Below are 26,667 nucleotides of genomic sequence, written 5' to 3' on the forward strand. Positions count from 1 at the left end.
CCGCGCCGACCGCCGCCGCCGCCGCCGTGTCTGAGGCCACAGACACAGGAATCCCCGCCCCCTCTGGCCACGGCCACGCCCCCTCTGGCCCCGCCCCCCCTGGCCACGGCCACGCCCCCTCTGGCCCCGCCCCCCCCGGCGCCGAGCGGCCGCCGTTCCACAGCGGCGGCGCCTCGCTGGACGTCCTGCTGAAGGCCATGGAGCCGGACTTCAGCTCTCTGGCTGAGAGGAACCGCTCTGGCCCCGCCCCCCCGGCCGGCGCCGAGTCGGTCACCATGACAACCGCCCCCCAGCACCACCAGCCCCCCCACATGCAGACGTACTACATCGACAAACAAGGAAACGTCATTGGCATCGCAGCCGCCCCTCCCCCGCTGCAGTCCGCGCCGCTAGCCACTGCGCCGCTAGCCGCGCCCCACTTCCTGCCCGATGCGTCGAGTCTCCACATGAGCTTCGGCGGCGGCCACGCCCCCGCCCCCGCCCCCGCCCCCTCCGGCGCCGGCGCTCTGCCGCAGAGCCAGCCGCCCGTCGTGCACACGTGCCAGTCGCTGTCGGCGAGCGTCCCCAGCGCCGTGCAGATGACCCCGGTGACGCCCGGCGCCACCGCGGTCCAGATGACCACGGTGGTGAACTTCGGCGGCGAGCAGCTCTCGGTCTCCAAGGACCAGAAGCTGAAGAAGCCGGGGAAGTACGTGTGCGAGTACTGCAGCCGCGCCTGCGCGAAGCCGAGCGTTCTGCTGAAACACATCCGCTCCCACACCGGCGAGCGGCCGTATCCCTGCGTCACCTGCGGCTTCTCCTTCAAGACCAAGAGCAACTTGTACAAACACAAGAAGTCGCACGCGCACGCCATCAAGCTCGGCCTCGTGGCGCGCTCCGAGTCCGGCGGCGGCTCGCTGTCCCAGGAGTCGGACAGAGCGCCGGGGCAGTCTGAGGCGGAGGAGAGCGACGATGACGACGAGGAAGGCAGCGCCGCCGACCTCGACCCGGACTCGTCCCAGAGCAGCGTGGCCGAGACCGCTACCGCCACCGCAACGACTGCCGCCGCCGCAACGACCGCGCCCGCCGGCACGGACGCAGGCGAGTCGTCAGCGTCCGGCCACCAGACTCACGAGCCCAAAGTCTCGGCGGCTCTTCCCAAGGTGGTGGTGTACCCGGTGAACGTCTCGCCGCTGCGCGCCGACAGCCCGCGGGTCACGGGCGCCGCGGCGCCAGAGCCGGCGGCCGCTCAGCGCCAGAGAGACCTGCAGTCCGCCGCTGCCGGGCTGCGGTCCAGCGTCACGGTGCTGTCGTCCCTGAAGGAGGTGGACGGGGCCAACGCCTCGCTGGACGCCGCGAGCGAGGACGAGGATCCGTGCCGCTCGCCGCTGGGCCACGCCACGCTGCAGCGGCAGCACGCCACCGACGCCTCGCAGCAGCAGCAGGTTGGTTTCTGTATTTCTTTATTTATTAAAGTATCCCCATTAGCCGAACATACAGTAAACAGTCTAATCTAAAATATATTATTAGGTACAAAGAATACATCATATATCACATTACAGTACACCAACAGTTCAACCCACAAATAAATTCCTATAATAAATTATTATATGTTATATATTTCTTACTCATTGAATTTCCAATTTATTCAAACAGTCTTTTACTACCTTTTTAAAAATGTTATTTGGTAATGTGTTCCATCCTGTAATGGTTCTGTATTTTACAGTATGTTTTAAAGGTAGAGTCTGGAGTTTTGTTCGTTGCAGTTTGTAGCTAAACAAAACATTGAAACTGGGCCCCTCCTCCTCTGGGGCTAAGCTGTGTAGCCTCCTGCCCCTGACAGCAGCCGTTGTCATGACAACAAAGGAAAGGAAATCCAGTCTGAGTGAAGCTCTGGAGCCGTGGGCCGATAGCCGACCGTCACCAACACCGGGAGCCTCCAGTGTTATGTTGTTGTGTCGTTGTGTTGAGCTGGGAAGACGGTGTTAGCGGCGGATGCTAACCGCTAGCGCTAGCCGAAGTTAGCATCGAGCTAGCTCACTACAACGCTCCTCATACTTGTTACCAGTCTTTAGTTGTCTGTGACGATGGGGAATCGGTCCGCGGCTCCAGCGCTTCACTCAGACTGTATTTCTGGTCCTGACTGCTGCTGCTGCTGAGAGAGAGACTCAGTAGCATTAGACAGCTAGTGCGGCTAGCAGCCCTGAGCTACTACTCTGCTGCGCGTAGCTTCACCTGAACTCCGTCATAGATATAGCCATAGATATCTACACTCTCTAGCTCCACCCAGAAACATCCCCGTGCACAACAAAACCTGAACAAAACAGAGCAAAAGACCAAAATACAGGCGTGTCCTGTGCAGCCCCCACCACACAGGACACGAAGCCCATAGTGATGATTAAGACAGATTTCATTTGTACAAGTCTAATGTTTATTTTTGGGCACAAAACTCCAGACCCAACCTTTAAAAAGTTTGTTCTTGGTTTAGGTGCCAGTAAATGATCATATCTTGATTGTCTGGTTGCATATTTGTTGACATTTCTGGTGAACACTCTCTGATCTGAGAAACATTGTGTTTCTTTTTGCTGTTGATCCTGAAGGTGAAGTGTCTGCTCAGCCCGCGCAGCCTCGGCAGCACCGACTCCGGATACTTCTCCCGCTCCGAGAGCGCCGACCAGGCCATGAGTCCGCCCAGCCCCTTCGTCAAGATAACGCCGCCCGTCGACCTCGATGTGGCCAAGATCGCCCCTCCTGTGGTTGCCGCGGTGATGCACGTCGCCGCCGAGCAGAAGGGTCAGATGCGTCCGCCGCTGGAGGCCAAGGCGCTGTCCCTGGAGGAGCGGATCTCCAAGCTGATCTCGGACAACGAGGCGGTGGTGGACAACAAGCAGCTGGACAGCGTGAAGCCGCGCCGCACGTCTCTGTCGCGCCGCGGCAGCATCGACTCGCCCAAGTCCTACATCTTCAAAGACTCGTTCCAGTTCGACCTGAAGCCGATGGGCCGGCGGTCGAGCTCCAGCTCCGACATCCCCAAGTCCCCGTTCACGCCCACCGACAAGTCCAAGCCGGTCTTCCTGCTGTCCGTCCCGTCCCAGTTCCCGCCCATGGACTGTCTGCCCATCACCCGGAGCAACTCCATGCCGACGACGCCGGGACACGCCGCGCCCCCCGTCAACGTCCCCCCCCTCCCCCACCCGCTCAGGATATGTCAGTCCTTCGACGACAAAATCGGCTGCACCCTGAACGACGACGTGTTTTCATCGGCGCCGTCGACGCCCAACCCGGCGCTGCACTCGCGCACGCTGGTGAGACAGGCGGCGGTGGAGGACTTCTCCACGGCCGACGGCCACGGCCTTCCCAGCGTGCGCTCCATGGACGACGGTTACCACGGCGGCGGCGGCGCTGGCGGAGACGCGGTGCAGCGGAGCCGGTCGTTTGAACACGGCCAGGAGAAGAGCAGGAAGCCGCTGCAGAACAAAGGGACGATGTACGAGTGTGAGACCTGCAGGAACCGCTACAGGAAGCTGGAGAACTTCGAGACGCACAAGAAGTTCTACTGCTCCGAGCTGCACGGCCCCAAGAGCAAGCCGCCGCCCGCCAGAGACGCCGAGCAGGAGGTTTTCCACGCGGTCGGCAGCCGGTCGACCGGCGGCTCCGGAGCCCTCGACCACCAGACGTCCATCAGGAAGAGGAGGAAGATGAAGAGCGTCGGAGACGAGGACGACCAGTCTCCGACCGACACCGTCGCTCCGTGCTCCGTGAGCTTCGAGCTGCCGACGGCGACTCGCACCTTCCCTCAGCCCGCCGTCATCGTGGACATCCAGCCCAAGAACAACCAGTCGAAGCTACCTCAGATCCAGCTCGTAGCCCGAGGGATCAACGCCCCCGAGTCCCGTCTGTCCCCGATCCGAGAGACTCAGATCAGCTCCGCCCCTAAAGGCGAGCTGCAGCGGCAGGGCAGCGGCACGTCGGTCATCAGACACACCAACTCCCTCAGCAGACCCAACTCCTTCGAGACCGAGTCCGTCGACAGAGCTTCTCCCGTCGACGCCTCGGACAAGGATCCGCTCAACAAGCCCAAAGCGGAAGCGACGCGAAGCGTCTCGCCGGACAGTTACCACGACAACCTGTCCAAACCTCAGGGCGAGCTCAGGAAGGAGCAGAGCGGCGACGGCGCGGCGGCGACGGCGACGGCCAGCCAGAACTCCACCCCCGTCCACCAGAGTCGTCTGGTTCGTCAGAACAACATCCAGGTCCCTGAGATCCTGGTGACGGAGGATTCGGACAGAGACGGCGACGCTCCGGCGGCCGAGGCGGCGGAGAAACCTGCAGACCAGTTCAACTGGCCGCAGAGGAGCGAGAGTCTGTCCAAGCTGCCGGCGGAGAAACTTCCCCCCAAGAAGAAGAGGATCCGTCTGGCTCAGATGGACCAGTCCTCCGCCGAGTCCAGCTTCGAGTCCAGTCTGTCCCGCAGCCTCAGCAGAGACAGCAGCCTCTCCCGCTGCTCCAGCGTCTCCGCCTCCTTCGACAGAGACGAGCCGTGCAGAGCGGACAGTCCGTCCAGAGCGGACAGCGTCGGCAAAGCCCCCGAGCCTCCGGCCTCAGCTGCAGCCTTCAACACGCTGGGCGTTCCCGGCGTTCCCGGCGTGATGAGGCGAGCCGCCTCCGAGCAGATCACCTGCACGCAGCCGTCGGTGGAGATCTGCTGCGACTACCGCAGCAAGTCCTTCGACTGTGGGAACGTGTCTCCCAGCAGGTCTCTGTCCCCGGCTGGACGCAGCTCCCCGGTCCCCCCGGTGCCGCTCATCGAGAGGCGGCGCGGCCCGTTGGTCCGGCAGATGTCTCTGAAGATCGGCCCCGAGAGCCAGCAGCCGCTCCGCAAAGCAGCCTCGTCTCTGGACAAAGCTACTACCGTCACCAGCGTCAGCGCTCTGACTCAGACCCGGTCCCAACAGATCCACGTCCCCTCCCAACAGATCCACGTCCCCTCCCAACAGATCCACGCCTCCTCCCAACAGATCCACGCCTCCTCCCAACAGATCCACGCCTCCTCCCGGCCGCCGGCGGCTCCGCCCTTCGTCCTGCACAGCGGAGGAGAAGCTCCGCTGCAGAAGAACGAGCAGCTGGTGCAGAGCATCAACCTGGGCGGCTCCACCCAGCAGCCGCAGATCCACGGCCTCCCCCACCCCTGGCACCAGACCTCCAGAGTCCAGATCCTCCACAAGATCCAACCGCCACCGAACCAGATCTTAGTCTGTAGCAGCGTCCACAACGAAGACAAGAAGTCTTTTGTGCCCAAATACCAGCTGCAGTGTCCGGCGCTGAGAGGACAGAGAGGACAGACCTTCTCCTTCAGTCCACCGGGAGCTCAGATCGCTCTGCCCATCCTCACCATCCCCATCGCCAGCCCCGTCCTCAACATGTCCACCACCTCGGACATCCAGAGCATCTACATCGCTCCGCCCGGTCAGCTGGCCGCGGAGCTGAAACCCCAGACGGTGGTTTTATCCGGCGACCGCCTCAAAGACCCGTTCGATCCTCGGCCAGCCGGTCCCGTTCATCTGCCGCAGATCCTCATCACGCACGAGCAGATGCACCCTCTTCCCTCGGTATCCGGTAAGAACTCGTCCTCTCTCGGCGTTGAAGGTGACGCTCTTGGCCCGGCGGTGAGGAAGGAGCGGCCCCCGGAGCGAGCCTCTGCTGCTCCTTCTCCAGCTTCCTGCTCCCAGAAACAGAAGCCGGCCTCGGAGAACCACAGCGGGGAGCGAGCTCAGAAAGCGGCCTCGGTGACTCTGTGTCCGCAGCCGGAGCCCACGGCGTCCAGCAAGAGGATGCTGTCGCCGGCCAACAGCCTGGACATCTACATGGAGAAGCACCAGAAACGGGCCAAGGACGAGCACGGCGCCGCCTGTCTGACGGACGGACGCTCCGTCAACTACCTGAACTCCAAGATGTCGGAGGTGACGCGCCAGAGGAAGCTGACTCTGGTCCGGCAGCTGTGCACGACGGAGCCGGCGGACAGTCCCATCGAGACCGAGGCTCCGGCTTCGCTCCCGGTCCGAGGGGACGACGGGGCGACGGAGCCGGAGTCGCCGGACGACGCCAAGCCGATGTCCCCCGACTGCACCGGCACCGGCCGCGACAAAGACACACACACGGTCGTTCAGGAGGAGGACGGTCCGGTCCGGAACACCACACCCGGCCTTCACCAGAGGTGGGTGGTAACGCGCTACATTTACTCTGTTAAATTGACTTGAGTAACTTTTTGGATAAATTGTACTTCTAAGAGTAGTTTCAATGCAGCATACTTGTTACTTTTACTTGAGTATATTTCTTCAGAGGAAGCGGTACTTTTACTCCTATTATATTTTTGTGTATTTGATTAGACCTACATTTACGCACTGGTCATTAAAGGTGTACAGAAAAGAAAACTGAATTTGAGCCCACTCTGGATCATAAAATGAATGTGATAACTCATCTTTCAGACGTTGTAGGCCAAACTTTGTGCAAAATTCTATTTTTGAGTAAATCCGGGATGAAAGTGTGTTTTTTTTTTTCGCATTGGATAATGCAGGCGCACGGATTATACGTCAGCCTGTACACGATTCACCAGCCACTGATATTGATCCGTCATCCGTCAATCAAACGTCTGAGACACGCACACACACACGGAGCTCGGGCTCGCCCCAAGCTTTGAATATCCCGCCCGCTCGATAACGACCAATCAAATTCGTTTTCCTCACTCGGGTAAACTCGTGTTGCAGCTCGTGACAACTCGGCGCGACAAACAGGACAAACGGCCATTTCTGTACACCTTTAAACGAACAAATCAGAGGTTACTCAGCAGTTACTCAGTACTTGATTAGCTTTTTGGATAAATTGTACTTCTAAGAGTAGTTTCAATGCAGCATATTTGTTACTTTTACTTGAGTATATTTCTTCAGAGGAAGCGGCACTTTTACTCCTATTATATTTTTGTGTATTTGATTAGACCGACATTTACGCGCTGATCATTAAACGAACAAATCAGAGGTTACTCAGCAGTTACTCAGTACTTGAGTAGCTTTTTCACCAAGTACTTTCTACTCTTACTCAAGTAAATGTTTGAATGGCTACTTTTTACTTTTACTTGAGTAACATTATTCTAAAGTAACTATAGAGAATGTGAAGCTGACGTCACGCCGCTTTGCGTTGTGGGACGTCGGCGCCATCTTTGGAGGAACGCAAACGTAAACAGAAAGTGGGGAAAACGGAGGAAAACAAGCAAGAAGAAAAAGAGAAAAGAGATGAGGAAGACGGACAAAAAAAAAAGAAAAGAAATGGAGAAGGGGAAGGGAAACGAAGGAGGAACGTATCGTGATAAACTCAAATTTAATGAGAAACAAAGGTACACAGAAAAACTACAACTTATTAACGGTGTCGATCCCTAACTTACGTTTTGCCGTTAAGGGACTGGATTCAAGACCCAGATTTACTCTCCACGGACTTATCCAGACATCGTCAACTATCTCGTTTTAGGTATTAGTGCATATACAGTATACTACTGTGGCAGCAGTACTGTCCCACCATGATTACTACTTTTAAGCCACTTTGGGGAATTTTTGTTAGGGAGACGAGCAAGTGTTTACATCCGCGGTCCTCCAAAGATGGCGCCCAACGTCCCACAATGCAAAGCGGCGTGACGCAACTTCACATTCTCTATACTTTTACTTAAGTACAATTTGTGGCTACTCTCCCCAGCTCTGGCGTCCACAGCTCTGCGATGGCGGTCCGAGCCCCCACCAAGGCCCTCGTCCGGCCCTGCAGCTTCCAGGGGGGGCAGCTGAAGCTGACGGCGTCGGTGTCGGTGGTGAACACCAAGGACAGCCACCGCCTGTCCTTCCCCAGCCTGAAGACCACCACCAGCTTCACCTGGTGCTTCCTGATGAAGAGGAAGCCGCTGCACGTGCAGCAGACCGACCTGAAGACCTCGGCCTACTCCGCCTGGACCGTCAGCCCCCACAACCCCAACCCGCTGGGGCTGCCCACCAAGGTGCTCATGTCCCTGTTCGACTCCACGCAGAGCTCCAAGAAGGTCCACTACACCTCCGCCATCAGAACCACCGGCAAGTCCGACTTCCTGTCCTACACGGGGAAGCTGAAGGACGTCATGCCCCAGGTAAGAGACACTTCTCCAGAGTTGGTCTGTTTTATATAGAACCAATCTCCTTGTTGTTGTTTACAACTACTTCCGGGTAGAAAACCTGTATAAGACGGTAGTGACAGACGAGAGTTTCGCTATGTATAGCGAAACTCATATGTGGCAAGGTGAAGAGGGCCTGGGCGGGGATTGAACCCACACCTCCCGGGGGACATCCCTTTGGGTGACAAGCGCGCATGACTCTTACCCGGGAGGTGTGGGTTCAATCCCCGCCCGGGCCCTCTTCACCTTGCCCACCCGTAGCACTAGGGGTGGGTCCATGGATTCCTAATGTGTGGCAGCCAGTCACCCAAAGGGACATCCCCTTGGCCAAGTAGCCAGGGCACATGATCAATTGGAGGCATAGTGACAGGAACCGTCAACTGTTACATATATCTAATTTTTCATGTCACTGTATCACCGTTTAGACTAATCTGATGTTTGTTAAGTCTATAAAACAAACATTACTATTTATGTGTGCACATTTTTGTAATTAGTCAGGGTTATCATAGATTAGCTGGGCTAACCGTTAGCTTAATTGTTGTATTGTTTCGGGGACTACAGATGTAATTTAACACATGTGCTAAATCCGGTGTATTTACTGTGGGTACTCTAGCACTCACTGTCCATTAATATGCATTGTCCTGACTAAATAAACAAATAAAGTAAAGTAAAGTAAAGCTACCTGTTTAACTTTAATAACTCAGTGACTCAATAAACGCTCCATGAAAAAATATTTTCTCCAGCGGATATCTGAGTTCCAACATGACTGAGCTAACTGGAGTAGTTTCATGTCGTGTCCCACAACGGGAGGGTTTTAACAGCTGACGTCCTGCTGTTAGCTTAGCTACCGCCGTTAGCTCTGCTGCCGTTAGCTTAGCTACCGTTAGCTGTCCCTGTCAGCTGAGCCACTGTTGCTTTCTAGACACTGTGATTCCCCCAAACTGAATAAATACAACACATAGCAACACAAAACACACACACAGAAATAGTAATGTTTCTTCAATCATTTCAGATTTGTCTAAACGGTGATATGGCGTGAAAAATATGATATATAGCTAAACTCTCGTTCGTTACTATTGATCTCATTCACATTACGAGCTGGTTTTCTACCAGGAAGTAGAATGTAAACAACAAGGAGATTCGGTCTATTGACGTCTTTTTTTCTTGATTGATTGATTAATAATCAATCACTTCCTTCCGCTGCAGCTGCCAATCACCCAGAGGTCGGTGTCCGCTGAGCCCCGAGGGAAAGTCCCGCCAGAGACTCAAACCAGCAACGACTCGGACAAAGACCTGGTTCCAAAGGCCGAGCCCAGACGCGTGAAAATATTTGACGGCGGGTAAATGCATTGATTGATTGATTAAGTGATTGATTGATTGATCTGTGGTCTTACCGTTGGAAGCCTCGTGTGCTCAGTTTGTCGGTGTTTGTGTCGTTGCAGGTTCAAGTCCAACGAGGAGTACGTGTACGTGCGGGGGCGGGGCCGGGGGAAGTACATCTGTGAGGAGTGTGGCATCCGCTGCAAGAAGCCCAGCATGTTACGCAAACACATCCGCACGCACTCTGACGTCCGGCCGTATCACTGCATCCACTGCAACTTCTCCTTCAAGACCAAAGGTGAGGGGTCGCCACGGCAACCACAACCACAACAAACACCTTCACATTTACATTTACATACACACCAACAGACAGAAGCTCTGATTTGATACGATAAGATGCACTTTATTTTGAAATTGGTTGTGGGCAGTAGGACAGGGGAACGGCATCGTCATCCAAAAAACCAGTCCAACAATATGTAAGAACATCATAAGAATTAAGAATTATTAACAATGTGATTAAAAATAATATAAATAAAAGATGAGACACCACCATCGATAAATGGGTTAGGGTTAGCTCTGATTTGATACACTTTATTTTGAAATTGGTTGTGGGCAATAGGACAGGGGGACGGCATTGTCATCCAAAAAACCAGTCCAACAGATAAATAACTAAGACTATTGCACAACCCTAAAGCGATACTAACAATATGTAAGAACATCATAAGAATTAAGAATTATTAACAATGTGATTAAAAATAATATAAATAAAAGATGAGACACCACCATCGATAAATGAGGATAAAATATAGTAATAATGAATAATGATTCATCAGATTTATTAAGAAGAGAGATGAACATGAGGGTGAACATGTGTTTAATTAGCTTCATAAAACTGTTATTTACACATTAGATAAAAACATCAACTGGAGCCTGTTTCCTGCCAAATAATGAGCTGCTCTTCCTGGGGTCCACATACTACAAAGTATTACACAAACACAACATATCACATACAGTATAATAGATATCAGCTTGATCCAACAAGTCAAATTACAAACATTTTCATAACAAAGTCCACTAAAAACCATCCATTAACATCTCATTCCCTTATAGCAAGTGGGTCATTTAATTGACAGTAATGTTGTTTTTAACATAATCTCTCAGCAATTTCTTAAAACTTGCCTTGTGATTATACCAGGTAGCATTTACTTGATGTTTCCAGATAATATCCTGTGTCCAAACCTGTTGAAACTCATGTACAGTTGTGTATTGATACAGCGCAATAAAGGGTTCCCGCAGGGTCTTAAAAAGTCTTAAAAGCATTGAATTTATGAATTTGGAAATAATAACCTTAAAAAGACTTGAAAAAGTCCTGAATTTTGATTTCTGGGTCTTAAAAGTTGTGCTGTATTTAACTTCTCCATGTTGCATTTTTCGTCAAAAGTTTCATTTGTCAAACACAATTATTTTTGATCAATGTTCTTCTTGTTGACTTATGGACAGTGGAATAAGTCTTGTACTGTGGAGCTACTGTGGTATTATCATACAGTGAGATTTTGATATCATGATGCCTTATGATACTGCAATAAATACCATGGGCTTGTTATTGAGGTGTTGTAATATTGTGAGATTTTGATATTGTTACATCCCATAGCAGAGCACAAAGAGCAGAAAAATAGTTTGAGGATTTCACTTTTCTTTGCCGGTAGGGCAGTGAAATAGGTGTTACATTTTTATATAAATGGTCTTAAAAAGACTTGAATTTAACCTGAAGGAACCTGTAGGAACCCTGTAATAACTGATTAATACCTGATAATAATAATAATAATAATAATAATAATGATGATGATGCTAGAGGCTGAAGGAAGTCTCTCTCTTTCTTTCTCTCTCTGTCTCTGAGCTTGGTGGTGTTGTGATTCACCGATGTTCCCACGCCTTCCCACCTTCATTTAAATTCCTCTTCATCACTTACTCACCCTCCTCCTCCTCCTCTTACATAAACTCCCTGTGTGCTGCTGTTTGAGCTCCGCCCACCTCTAACACCCCCCTCTTCTCCCCTCTTCCCCCCCCCACAGGGAACCTGACCAAGCACATGAAGTCCAAGGCTCACAGTAAGAAGTGTCTGGAGATCGGCGTTCCCGCGGGACCGATCGACGACCCGGACGCCGACGACTCAGGTACACACTCGTCTTTAACGTTGACAACTTTTCTTTTTTTTTTTTCCATCACTTGTTTCAGATCCACCACCGCGCGTCCCTGCGATGACATCACACGTCGTCTCTCTCTGTTGCCGTGACAACCAGCGGCTTTGCCACCACCACCACCGCCACCACCGTCTCATTAGAAACTCTAAAAGCAGCTTCCTCTGCTCAGTCAGAGCGAGTGGGCTGCGTTCACAGCGCTCCGTGTTCACAGTGTTTAGAAAGAGGAAATTACTGCAGCTAATTTTAGACCAGAGAGAGAAAGAGAGAGAAAGAGAGAGAGAGCGATGGAGCTTCACTCAGAAGGAACATGTTTGTTTTTCCTGCCGGTGATGAAGCTGCAGCTGCAACAGAGTCACTCTCAATGTGACTGAGTTATCTCTGTTTATTCACTCTCAAACTTTATTCAGATGAATTCAGATTCCTCAGCGTCTGAGGAGGTTTTCAAGCTTCAGTTGGCAACAACAGTTTTTTTTAGTCGTTATATTCTGATTGTAGCAGATGAAATGGGCCTAAGTTTTTTTTTTTTAAGCATGTGTTTATTAGTTTTTATTTGTTTGCAAGTTACAGCAAATCAAACAAGACATTCTTCCATGCAAGAAACAGAGCAAACGTTTTCTCTCTATTCTCCCTCCCTTCCCCTCTTCCTCTTGCTAAATAAGTAAAATAGTAAAACTATAAAAAATAAGATGAAAATAAAGCAAAAAGGACGACAAAAATAAAAAAAAATAGACAAATACTGATAACAGTTATATGATGGATTTCAAGGGCGTTTCTTAGGACATTATATCACAGATTCTGCTCCCTCAGAGCCTGAAGCAAGTTACCAACATTAACATCATGTCTTAAAAAACGTATAAAAGGCCAGATGTCATCAAATACATGATGTTTCCCTTTAATAATACGTTATCTTTTCCAATGTGAAATGGACCTAATTTAGGAAAAACTCCACCTCCTTTGGCTCTACCTGCAGCCTGTAGTCGTTAGCTTGGAAAAAAATAAAATTAAACTGTCGATGCAACTGTTGACAACGACAGGCACGACCCGGAGTCAAAGAACCACCCGATGCAAAGCAAAACTTTGGATTATAATCGTCGCGTCTGTCACATATTCACATCCCCACCGGTATGAACGGATTTGATGCCGAATATTCACCGCTGAATATTTTGCGATTTCGTGTCTTTTATTCGTCACGTCCCCCAGTTTGTAAAGTCCTTAAAGGGATATGGCAACATTTTTTTTTTCATGTCTTGCCTCACTCCCGAGTCCATGACCAGCAGATAGACACCATCCTTTCGACTGTGCGTGCAGTAACAAGGGAGATAGAGCCGTATCGCCGTAATTAGCTTAGCTCAAACACTAGAAATGTATAGGCAGGGTTGCCAACTCTCACGCATCTGGCGTGTGTCACACGCTTTTAGGTCCTGTCTCACGCTCTCACGCCACTCAAACAATTCTCACGCCAAAATCAAGCGATTTGGCAAAAAAAAAAAAAATTTAAAGTAAGCTTTGGCACTCATCAATAGGCTCTCTGATTGGTGTGCGCGATACTTATCCGCGTGTCGATTGGACGGCTGCTCAAGCCTGTGATCACAGCACAGTAGGACGGGGAGTTGTCGATCCGCGACCCCCCCCCCCCCCCCCCCCCCCCCCCAACAGCGGCACGGTGCTGAAGCCTGGACCCGACTTGGTCCGAATCCGATGGTCATAAAAAAGAGGGAGAGAGCGAAGCCAGAGACACAACTTGACCTGACCGAGTTATGTTTTCGGACTGAACGCGGCTCGAACTGACGCCTGCGACGGGCTGGTTGGGCCAGTCCGTTGAAAACTATAAAATCAAGATGCAGACTGGGTAGCCCAAAAGTACAGCCAGGCAGCTCAGCCCAGAGAGCAGAGGAGAGAGAGACAGCGCAGCAACAGGTGTGTGTGTGTGTGTGTGTGTGTGTGTGTGTGTGTGTACGTGTACGTCTGTGTGTACGTGTGTGCGCAACTGCGCATGCATGCACGTGGGCCATACCTGCAAACTCCGAATGGGTATGAATGTTTATTACAGAAGAGAAACACACATTTCAGGACCTGACTTGTATCATCAGGCTGTAATAGAAGACTGAAAATCACAGGACATGTCTGTTCTGTCCTTTCATATATTAATAGGCTCAATAGGCCGGTCCAGGCCAAAAGCCACAGCTCCCCACTAGACCAGTTTCATACACTCCAGCCATACAATGATAGGAACCACAGATCTGCTTTTTTCCCTGTTATCTGAAGCAAATGTTGTGTTTTCCCTTTATTTTCTTCTCAGAGTACACCAGAATGCTTCAAATACATGTTAAAATCACAATTTTTTCCTGGGGGGGTGCCCCCAGACCCCCCTAGAGGGATATACGTATTTTGTCACCTATTACACCTCTAGCCTACTCAGTTTGCAGGTATAATGTGTGTGTGTGTGTGTGTGTGTGTGTGTGTGTGTGTGTGTGTGTGTGTGTGTGTGTGTGTGTGTGTGTGTGTGTGTGTGTGTGTGTGTGTGTGTGTGTGTGTGTGTGTGTGTGTGTGTGTGTGTGTGTGTGTGTGTGTGTGTGTGTGTGTGTGTGTGAGAGAGAGAGAGGAGAGAGACAGAGAAAAACTACAATAAACATAACTATTATTATTATTATAGACAACCCCCCCCCCCCCCCCCCCCCCCGCCAACAGAATCTCACTCCAGCCCAGGACCAAAAGTTGGCAACCCTGGTATAGGTAGTGTTAGCCTGCCTCCACCTAAAGTCGCTAATTAGCTTAGCTCAAACGCTGGAAGTGTATAGGTAGTGTTAGCCTGCCTCCACCTAAAGTCGCTAATTAGCTTAGCTCAAATGCTGGAAGTGTATAGGTAGTGTTAGCCTGCCTCCACCTAAAGTCGCTAATTAGCTTAGCTCAAACGCTGGAAGTGTATAGGTAGTGTTAGCCTGCCTCCACCTAAAGTCGCTAATTAGCTTAGCTCAAATGCTGGAAGTGTATAGGTAGTGTTAGCCTGCCTCCACCTAAAGTCGCTAATTAGCTTAGCTCAAACGCTGGAAGTGTATAGGTAGTGTTAGCCTGCCTCCACCTAAAGTCGCTAATTAGCTTAGCTCAAACGCTGGAAGTGTATAGGTAGTGTTAGCCTGTCTCCACCTAAAGTCGCTAATTAGCTTAGCTCAAACGCTGGAAGTGTATAGGTAGTGTTAGCCTGTCTCCACCTAAAGTCGCTAATTAGCTTAGCTCAAACGCTGGAAGTGTATGGGTAGTGTAAGCCTGCCTCCTACCTAAAGTCGCTAATTAGCTTAGCTCAAACGCTGGAAGTGTATAGGTAGTGTTAGCCTGCCTCCACCTAAAGTCGCTAATTAGCTTAGCTCAAACGCTGGAAGTGTATAGGTAGTGTTAGCCTGCCTCCACCTAAAGTCGCTAATTAGCTTAGCTCAAACGCTGGAAGTGTATAGGTAGTGTTAGCCTGTCTCCACCTAAAGTCGCTAATTAGCTTAGCTCAAACGCTGGAAGTGTATGGGTAGTGTTAGCCTGCCTCCATCTAAAGTCATCAGAGAAACTCTTCAGCAACTCTAAACAGAAACCGGCGGGCCGATCTTCGTCTCAGAGCTGACAAAACTCTCCGGTAAGGCATCTTGAGCGGTCAAATGCCGCTAACGGGACGAGATCGGTCAAAACGGAGGGTTCAAGCAAAGACGCTTTATTTTGGTTCAAGCTAGCTACATCGAGGTTAGTTTAGCTTCCTGTTTCAAAGTAAAAGCACAAATTCTATCGTCATGGTTTTCTGTATGTAAAGGGCAACGGTTGTTATTTTGTGAAAGTAACCAGAAGTGCGTTGGTCACAACGGCTAGCTTGAGTAGCGCCGAATTCGTCCCAACAAAATAGTAAACAGCTGGTATTTAGACAAATTAACGACACACTGCTGATGACATGTTTGAAATGTGGATAAAGTGATATATTTACAGAGTTTAGAGCTAAAATGAAATCAGCTTCTGACTGCTGATTTCAGCTCAGGTAGGAGGCAGGCTAACACTACCCATACACTTCCAGTGTTTGAGCTAAGCTAATTAGCGACTTTAGGTAGGAGGCAGGCTAACACTACCTATACACTTCCAGTGTTTGAGCTAAGCTAATTAGCGACTTTAGGTGGAGGCAGGCTAACACTACCCATACACTTCCAGTGTTTGAGCTAAGCTAATTAGCGACTTTAGGTAGGAGGCAGGCTAACACTACCCATACACTTCCAGTGTTTGAGCTAAGCTAATTACGGGCGATACGGCTCTATCTCCCTTGTTACTGCACGCACAGTCGAAAGGATGGTGTCTATCTGCTGGTCATGGACTCGGGAGTGAGGCAAGACACGGAAAACAAATGTTGCCATATCGTTTTAAACCTGAACTCTCCTCAATGTGCATTTGTTTTCAACAATGAAGCCGGTGAGAAATGAATCCATAGAGCGGTGGATAACGTTATTTATCATCTACCATGTTACCATGTGTATATCTGTGTAGTCTTATCTGTCATCAACAAGAGAGACTCACCAACTGTAGCGTTAATGAGTGATTAAATGAGTTTCTTGCCCCCCCCCCCCCCCCCCCCCCCCCCCGCCTACAGGTGACCCCAGCCAGGTGAGCAGCGCCGACCGTCAGGACTCGGACGGCGAGGACTCGGACGTCCCCGACGACGAGGACAACGAGGACAACGAGGAGGAGGAGGAGGACAGCCAGGCCGAGTCGGGTCTGTCCACCAACCCGTCGGTGGCCGCCAGCCCGCAGCACGGCCCCCCCCGCGAGGCCGACGGCCCCCCCAGCTCCCTGCTGGCCCAGATGTCCATCAGCTCGCTGCCCCTCCCCCCCCGGCCGCCGGCTCCCGAGTCCTACGCCTCAGACTCAGACTCTGTCCCCATGCTGAGCCCCCTGGCCCCCCCCTACTCGCTGAGCCCCCTGGCCCCCCCCTACTCGCTGAGCCCCCTGGCCCCCCCCTACTCGCCGCCGGCCGTGGCCCCCATCTCCGAGTCCAACGTGTCTGACAGCGAGTCGGTGACCATGATGAGCCCGCTGTCGCCCTGCAGACAGATGAGCATCGACTACCCCGACTGCGACGGCCCCCCCAGCCCCCCCGGCCCCCCCGCGCCGAGCAAGAGCTCCAAGCTGGGACAGGTGAGACCACCTAATTACTACTAACACAGTATAACACAGTAATACTGCAGTGATACCACAGTGATACCGGAGTAATACCATAGTTATACCGCATTAGAAACCGCAGTTTAACCGCAGTGATATCGCAATGATATCGCATTAAAACCGCAGTGATATCGCATTAGAAACCGCAGTGATATCGCAATGATATCGCATTAAAACCGCAATGATATCGCATTAAAACCGCAATGATATCGCATTAAAGCCGCAGTGATACCGCATTAGAAACCGCAGTGATATCGCAATGATATCGCATTAAAGCCGCAGTGATACCGCATTAGAAACCGCAGTGATATCGCAATGATATCGCATTAAAACCGCAGTGATACCGCATTAGAAACCGCAGTGATATCGCAATGATATCGCATTAGAAACCGCAGTGATATCGCAATGATATCGCATTAAAGCCGCAGTGATACCGCATTAGAAACCGCAGTGATATCGCAATGATATCGCATTAAAACCGCAGTGATATCGCATTAAAACCGCAGTGATATCGCAATGATATCGCATTAAAACCGCAATGATACCGCATTAGAAACCGCAGTGATATCGCAATGATATCGCATTAAAGCCGCAGTGATACCGCATTAGAAACCGCAGTGATATCGCAATGATATCGCATTAAAACCGCAATGATATCGCATTAAAACCGCAGTGATATCGCAATGATATCGCATTAAAACCGCAATGATATCGCATTAGAAACCGCAGTGATATCGCAATGATAACGCATTAAAGCCGCAGTGATACCGCATTAGAAACCCCAGTGATATCGCAATGATATCGCATTAAAGCCGCAGTGATACCGCATTAGAAACTGCAGTGATATCGCAATGATATCGCATTAAAACCGCAATGATATCGCATTAAAACCGCAGTGATATCGCAATGATATCGCATTAAAACCGCAATGATATCGCATTAGAAACCGCAGTGATATCGCATTAAAGCCACAGTGATACCGCATTTGAAACCGCAGTGATATCGCAATGATATCGCATTAAAGCCGCAGTGATACCGCATTAGAAACCGCAGTGATATCGCAATGATATTGCATTAAAACCGCAGTGATACCGCATTAGAAACCGCAGTGATATCGCAATGATATCGCATTAAAACGGCAATGATATCGCATTAAAACCGCAGAGATATCGCAATGATATTGCATTAAAACCGCAATGATATCGCATTAGAAACCGCAGTGATATCGCAATGATATCGCATTAAAGCCGCAGTGATACCGCATTAGAAACCGCAGTGATATCGCAATGATATCGCATTAAAGCCGCAGTGATACCGCATTAGAAACTGCAGTGATATCGCAATGATATCGCATTAAAACCGCAATGATATCGCATTAAAACCGCAGTGATATCGCAATGATATCGCATTAAAACCGCAGTGATATCGCATTAGAAACCGCAGTGATATCGCAATGATATCGCATTAAAACCGCAATGATATCGCATTAGAAACCGCAGTGATATCGCATTAAAGCCACAGTGATACCGCATTTGAAACCGCAGTGATATCGCAATGATATCGCATTAAAGCCGCAGTGATACCGCATTAGAAACCGCAGTGATATCGCAATGATATTGCATTAAAACCGCAGTGATACCGCATTAGAAACCGCAGTGATATCGCAATGATATCGCATTAAAACGGCAATGATATCGCATTAAAACCGCAGAGATATCGCAATGATATTGCATTAAAACCGCAATGATATCGCATTAGAAACCGCAGTGATATCGCAATGATATCGCATTAAAGCCGCAGTGATACCGCATTAGAAACCGCAGTGATATCGCAATGATATCGCATTAAAGCCGCAGTGATACCGCATTAGAAACCGCAGTGATATCGCAATGATATCGCATTAAAACCGCAATGATATCGCATTAAAACCGCAGTGATATCGCAATGATATCGCATTAAAACCGCAGTGATATCGCATTAGAAACCGCAGTGATATCGCAATGATATCGCATTAAAACCGCAATGATATCGCATTAAAACCGCAATGATATCGCATTAAAGCCGCAGTGATACCGCATTAGAAACCGCAGTGATATCGCAATGATATCGCATTAAAGCCGCAGTGATACCGCATTAGAAACCGCAGTGATATCGCAATGATATTGCATTAAAACCGCAGTGATACCGCATTAGAAACCGCAGTGATATCGCAATGATATCGCATTAAAACGGCAATGATATCGCATTAAAACCGCAGAGATATCGCAATGATATTGCATTAAAACCGCAATGATATCGCATTAGAAACCGCAGTGATATCGCAATGATATCGCATTAAAGCCGCAGTGATACCGCATTAGAAACCGCAGTGATATCGCAATGATATCGCATTAAAGCCGCAGTGATACCGCATTAGAAACTGCAGTGATATCGCAATGATATCGCATTAAAACCGCAATGATATCGCATTAGAAACCGCAGTGATATCGCAATGATATCGCATTAAAGCCGCAGTGATACCGCATTAGAAACCGCAGTGATATCGCAATGATATCGCATTAAAGCCGCAGTGATACCGCATTAGAAACTGCAGTGATATCGCAATGATATCGCATTAAAACCGCAATGATATCGCATTAAAACCGCAGTGATATCGCAATGATATCGCATTAAAACCGCAATGATATCGCATTAGAAACCGCAGTGATATCGCATTAAAGCCACAGTGATACCGCATTTGAAACCGCAGTGATATCGCAATGATATCGCATTAAAGCCGCAGTGATACCGCATTAGAAACCGCAGTGATATCGCAATGATATTGCATTAAAACCGCAGTGATACCGCATTAGAAACCGCAGTGATATCGCAATGATATCGCATTAAAACCGCAATGATATCGCATTAAAACCGCAGAGATATCGCAATGATATTGCATTAAAACCGCAATGATATCGCATTAGAAACCGCAGTGATATCGCAATGATATCGCATTAAAGCCGCAGTGATACCGCATTAGAAACCGCAGTGATATCGCAATGATATCGCATTAAAACCGCAATGATATCGCATTAAAACCGCAGTGATATCGCAATGATATCGCATTAAAACCGCAGTGATATCGCATTAGAAACCGCAGTGATATCGCAATGATATCGCATTAAAACCGCAATGATATCGCATTAAAACCGCAATGATATCGCATTAAAGCCGCAGTGATACCGCATTAGAAACCGCAGTGATATCGCAATGATATCGCATTAAAGCCGCAGTGATACCGCATTAGAAACCGCAGTGATATCGCAATGATATCGCATTAAAACCGCAGTGATACCGCATTAGAAACCGCAGTGATATCGCAATGATATCGCATTAGAAACCGCAGTGATATCGCAATGATATCGCATTAAAGCCGCAGTGATACCGCATTAGAAACCGCAGTGATATCGCAATGATATCGCATTAAAACCGCAATGATATCGCATTAAAACCGCAGTGATATCGCAATGATATCGCATTAAAACCGCAATGATATCGCATTAGAAACCGCAGTGATATCGCAATGATATCGCATTAAAGCCGCAGTGATACCGCATTAGAAACCGCAGTGATATCGCAATGATATCGCATTAAAACCGCAATGATATCGCATTAAAACCGCAGTGATATCGCAATGATATCGCATTAAAACCGCAATGATATCGCATTAGAAACCGCAGTGATATCGCAATGATATCGCATTAAAGCCGCAGTGATACCGCATTAGAAACCGCAGTGATATCGCAATGATATCGCATTAAAGCCGCAGTGATACCGCATTAGAAACTGCAGTGATATCGCAATGATATCGCATTAAAACCGCAATGATATCGCATTAAAACCGCAGTGATATCGCAATGATATCGCATTAAAACCGCAATGATATCGCATTAGAAACCGCAGTGATATCGCATTAAAGCCACAGTGATACCGCATTAGAAACCGCAGTGATATCGCAATGATATCGCATTAAAGCCGCAGTGATACCGCATTAGAAACCGCAGTGATATCGCAATGATATTGCATTAAAACCGCAGTGATACCGCATTAGAAACCGCAGTGATATCGCAATGATATCGCATTAAAACCGCAATGATATCGCATTAAAACCGCAGAGATATCGCAATGATATTGCATTAAAACCGCAATGATATCGCATTAAAACCGCAGTGATATCGCAATGATATCGCATTAAAACCGCAATGATATCGCATTAGAAACCGCAGTGATATCGCAATGATATCGCATTAAAGCCGCAGTGATACCGCATTAGAAACCGCAGTGATATCGCAATGATATCGCATTAAAGCCGCAGTGATACCGCATTAGAAACTGCAGTGATATCGCAATGATATCGCATTAGAAACCGCAGTGATATCGCAATGATATCGCATTAAAGCCGCAGTGATACCGCATTAGAAACCGCAGTGATATCGCAATGATATCGCATTAAAACCGCAATGATATCGCATTAAAACCGCAGTGATATCGCAATGATATCGCATTAAAACCGCAATGATATCGCATTAGAAACCGCAGTGATATCGCAATGATATCGCATTAAAGCCGCAGTGATACCGCATTAGAAACCGCAGTGATATCGCAATGATATCGCATTAAAACCGCAGTGATACCGCATTAGAAACCGCAGTGATATCGCAATGATATCGCATTAAAACCGCAGTGATACCGCATTAGAAACCGCAGTGATATCGCAATGATATCGCATTAAAACCACAGTGATACCGCATTAGAAACCGCAGTGATATCGCAATGATATCGCATTAAAACCGCAATGATATCGCATTAAAACCGCAGAGATATCGCAATGATATTGCATTAAAACCGCAATGATATCGCATTAGAAACCGCAGTGATATCGCAATGATATCGCATTAAAGCCGCAGTGATACCGCATTAGAAACCGCAGTGATATCGCAATGATATCGCATTAAAGCCGCAGTGATACCGCATTAGAAACTGCAGTGATATCGCAATGATATCGCATTAAAACCGCAATGATATCGCATTAAAACCGCAGTGATATCGCAATGATATCGCATTAAAACCGCAATGATATCGCATTAGAAACCGCAATGATATCGCATTAAAGCCGCAGTGATACCGCATTAGAAACCGCAGTGATATCGCAATGATATCGCATTAAAACCGCAGTGATACCGCATTAGAAACCGCAGTGATATCGCAATGATATCGCATTAAAGCTGCAGTGATACCGCATTAGATACCGCAGTGATATCGCAATGATATCGCATTAAAGCTGCAGTGATACCGCATTAGAAACCGCAGTGATATCGCAATGATATCGCATTAAAACCGCAGTGATACCGCATTAGAAACCGCAGTGATATCGCAATGATATCGCATTAAAACCGCAGTGATACCGCATTAGAAACCGCAGTGATATCGCAATGATATCGCATTAAAACCGCAGTGATATCGCAATGATATCGCATTAAAACCGCAATGATATCGCATTAGAAACCGCAGTGATATCGCATTAAAGCCGCAGTGATACCGCATTAGAAACCGCAGTGATATCGCAATGATATCGCATTAAAACCGCAGTGATACCGCATTAGAAACCGCAGTGATATCGCAATGATATCGCATTAGAAACCGCAGTGATATCGCATTAAAGCCGCAGTGATACCGCATTAGAAACCGCAGTGATATCGCAATGATATCGCATTAAAACCGCAGTGATACCGCATTAGAAACCGCAGTGATATCGCAATGATATCGCATTAAAACCGCAGTGATACCGCATTAGAAACCGCAGTGATATCGCAATGATATCGCATTAAAACCACAGTGATACCGCATTAGAAACCGCAGTGATATCGCAATATCGCATTAAAACCGCAGTGATATCGCAATAGAAACCGCAGTGATATCGCAATGATATCGTAGTAAAACCGCCGTGATACCACAGTGATATCGCACTAAAATCGCAGTGATAACATAGTAATAACATGGCCCCGCCCCCCCCCTGCAGCCACAGGTCGTTGTGTCGTTGTGTTGTTCATCAGTGATAATGATGTCATGTTTCCCCCCCCAGGACTCGTCCGGCCCCCCCCCTCCTGACCCCGGTGTGGACCGCAGCACGCAGACTTCCTGCTACGCGCCGCCAGGCCCCGCCCCCTTCCCCCCCCCCGGAGCCGCGCAGACTCACCTGTTCAGCCACCTGCCGCTGCACTCGCAGCAGCCGCCCCCCCCCTACAGCGTGCTGGGGGGGCAGCCCCCCCCCTACAGCGTGCTGGGGGGGGTCCAGCTCTACTCGGCCTTCGTGCCGCTGCAGGCCGGCCCCGTGCAGCTCGCCATCCCGGCCGTCGGCCTCATCAGCAGCCCGCGGCCCCCCCCCCGGCAGCCCCCCCCGGCCCGAGCAGCAGCCGCTGCTGCCCTGCTGGGGGGGGCTGCAGCCCGTCGGCATGGAGACGCTCAGCCTGATGGGGCTGCAGGTGCTGGCCCCGCCCCCCCACAGCGGCGCCGGCCCCGCCCCCCCCCAGGCCCCCGGGCTGCAGATCCTCAACATCGCCCTCCCCCTCCTCCCCCCCCTCTCCGCCCTCAGCCCCCTCCCCCCAGAGGCCCCGCCCCCCTCCCCGCCCCGCCCCCCCGAGCAGAGGAAGGGGGAGGGGCCTCAGACTGTAGAGAGGGGGAGGGGCCAACCAGCAGGGGGGGTCGGGGGGGGCGACGAGAACGAAGCTTCAAGTGACGATGAAGATCGACTGGTGATCGCCACCTGACACTGATCTTCCTCCTCCTCCTCTTCCTCCTCCTGTCGCTACCCGGTGTGTGAAGCTACGTAGCTACGGCAACTCCACCTGGACAAACTTAGTGTAACTGACTTAGCATCACGGCCCTGTCGCCACAGACGCTTTATCTTTTTATTTTATTAGTGATGTAACTGAGGGTTGGTTGTGGTGGTATGAAAACAGGAACAGAGGTAGAGACTTTTAGTGTTTACTCTCGGCCTCATCACCATGACAACCACAAACAATCACAACTAACCACAACACGGCTGTCTTATGACGGACGTCCGCGTTTTTTTTTTTTTTTTATTATTTTTTATCATTTTCACAGCACCGTATTTTAAATTTACAGACCTTCAAGCAGACTTCTGCTTGTACACAAATCGGGCAGCGCCCAAATTAAGTTTGTCCTAGTGGAGTTGCCGTAGGCAGCGGTCCAAGATGGCGGCCAGTATTGTCACAAATTGGGTAGTGACACTCCTCCTCTTCCTCCTCCTGCTCTCCTCCTCTCTTCTTCCTCTTCCTCTTCTCTTTTCTAATTCTTGTCACTTTGTAAAACTGAAACACTTAGAGGTCCAACCCTCTTTAAAGCACAGACACCGATTCTCCATGTGCAATGAAATTGATGATGATGATGATGATGATGATGATGATGATGACGATGACGACCAATCATGTTGTTTCCTTTGTACATGTTGTACAGACACTCGTGCCTTCAGTCTCGTTAAACTGTAAATAATTTGTTCATTAATTCAGTAGTCGTTTGTGTTTCTTTCAGAATAAAAGTACAGAGACAGTCAAAGTGTTACGATGGAGAATATGAGTTTTATTTTGGAGGATCTGTCATTCATAACATTATGGATTATTAATGTTGTTCTGGTAAATGTACATTTCTATGGATTATTATGGGATGTTTCTGTGTACAGATGTTCACTGTTTACTATTTATTATGACCATACGTCACAGGTCTGTGCATCCGTAGCTTTTCTCTATCAATACTCACTGTATCAGTAAAGATTTGTTTACAGACACCAGCTGCTGTTGCGTCTTCACTGCACAGACACAAGACACAAGATACAAGACACGCCTTCACAAAGAGCTGCTCAGAAAGATTTAGCTATTATTTAGATTTTTTAATTCTTTAAACCAACTCCAGACCTAATCATACATCTAATATGAATACATTTTTAAAATTTCAACCCTTAAATTGCAAGTTTTTTGTCATTTTATGGTCTAAAACACACAATAAATGATTTACGTTCAATATGCTTCATGCAAACTGGATCATTTATGGTTTAGTTATTGCAGCCTGGTATGTGAAAGATTAGCAGCAACATTTATTATTAATACAAATTTTTTAAAGTACTTATGTTAAGCACCCTTTGCACAAAAATGTGCTCAATATTCAAAATGAATATGATTTTGTACTTTCTGGGCGACGGTGAGTCATCCAGAGGAAAGCAGTGACACAGCGACACCTAGAGGCCAAACGGTGCCGGTGCAGGGAGCAGACAGGAGCCGTCAGTCAAATGCACTGGAAACTGGGAACCAGCGTCTGACCAGAGACCAGAGACTTTCCACTGAGCACGCGCGCACACACACACACACACACACACACACACACACACACACACACACACACACACAGTTCTGCCAATGTCAGCCGTGCTGGACCAACACAAACGGGAAGAAAAGAGCGAATCGGGGCAAGGTGAAATTCACTGGAATGGCTTGAATGACGTCATCAGAGCAATCTGTTGAATTGTTTCAAACTGACGAGTGACAGAGCGACTTTTTTGGAGCGACACGAGCGACAGTGACAAAAATAAAAGGTCCAGTGTGAACGCAGCTTAAAACTGTACAGAAAAGAAAATGGAATTTGATTCCACTGTGGGTCCTAACATCAGTGTAATAACTCATCTATCAGACGATGTAGGCCAAACTTTGTGCAAAATTCTATTTTTGAGTAAATCCGGGATGAGAGTGTGGTATTTTTTTTCACATTGGATAATGCAGGAGCACGGATTATACGTCACGTTGCTCACGATTTATCAGCCTCTAGAGAAGAACTGCTCCATCTACCAACAGGCTTCACCAGACCTTTCTCTAGAGAAGAACTGCTCCATCTACCAACACCAGACCTTTCTCTAGAGAAGAACTGCTCCATCTACCAACACCAGACCTTTCTCTAGAGAAGAACTGCTCCATCTACCAACACCAGACCTTTCTCTAGAGAAGAACTGCTCCATCTACCAACAGGGTCCACCAGACCTTTCTCTAGAGAAGAACTGCTCCATCTACCAACAGGCTTCACCAGACCTTTCTCTAGAGAAGAACTGCTCCATCTACCAACAGGGTTCACCAGACCTTTCTCTAGAGAAGAACTGCTCCATCTACCAACAGGGTTCACCAGACCTTTCTCTAGAGAAGAACTGCTCCATCTACCAACAGGCTTCACCAGACCTTTCTCTAGAGAAGAACTGCTCCATCTACCAACACCAGACCTTTCTCTAGAGAAGAACTGCTCCGTCTACCAACAGGGTTCACCTGTGACTTGTTAAGGCCAGAACCTTTGGTCCAAAGCAGGACAGTCCTACATCTGACCCGGGCCATGCGTCCTCAAGGTTTTGACGAAGCCCAAGTCTCAAGGTTCGAGTACGACCACAGTCTTGAATTGTTTTGGAGAGACGGACTCTTGATTGGTCCTGGTCCCAATTGTTGCAGGTACCAACAGTTTAGATGGGTTATCTATCTATCTATCTATCTATCTATCTATCTATCTATCTATCTATCTATCTATCTATCTATCTATCTATCTATCTATCTATCTATCTATCTATCTATCTATCTATCTATCTATCTATCTATCTATCTATCTATCTATCTATCTCCATACACATGCTGGAGCTCACTTTTCTTCATCCAAAAAGACACACCACAAAACATCCAAATACCTCCATAGTGCTCGTCTGTAATGTCCCTCTTGTATTGAAGC

The 26,667-nt window shown here is 49.0% G+C and overlaps 1 protein-coding gene across 1 annotated transcript; it reads left to right on the forward strand.

The window, feature by feature from the left end:
• Positions 1–197: 197 nt before the first annotated feature.
• On the forward strand, positions 198–26,186 carry hivep1 (HIVEP zinc finger 1; the record flags this gene model as incomplete). The annotated part of the gene is made up of 9 exons (XM_083982294.1): positions 198–1,424; positions 2,580–6,193; positions 7,720–8,137; positions 9,368–9,501; positions 9,604–9,779; positions 11,554–11,655; positions 16,292–16,836; positions 22,982–23,381; positions 25,894–26,186. The coding sequence occupies 9 exons, from the start codon at positions 198–200 to the stop codon at positions 26,184–26,186; spliced, it is 6,909 nt and encodes a 2,302-aa protein (XP_083838420.1).
• Between the last annotated feature and the right edge of the window lie 481 nt (positions 26,187–26,667).

The sequence above is a fragment of the Trachurus trachurus genome (assembly GCF_905171665.1).
Source record: "Trachurus trachurus genome assembly, chromosome: 11".
Classification (NCBI taxonomy): domain Eukaryota; kingdom Metazoa; phylum Chordata; class Actinopteri; order Carangiformes; family Carangidae; genus Trachurus; species Trachurus trachurus.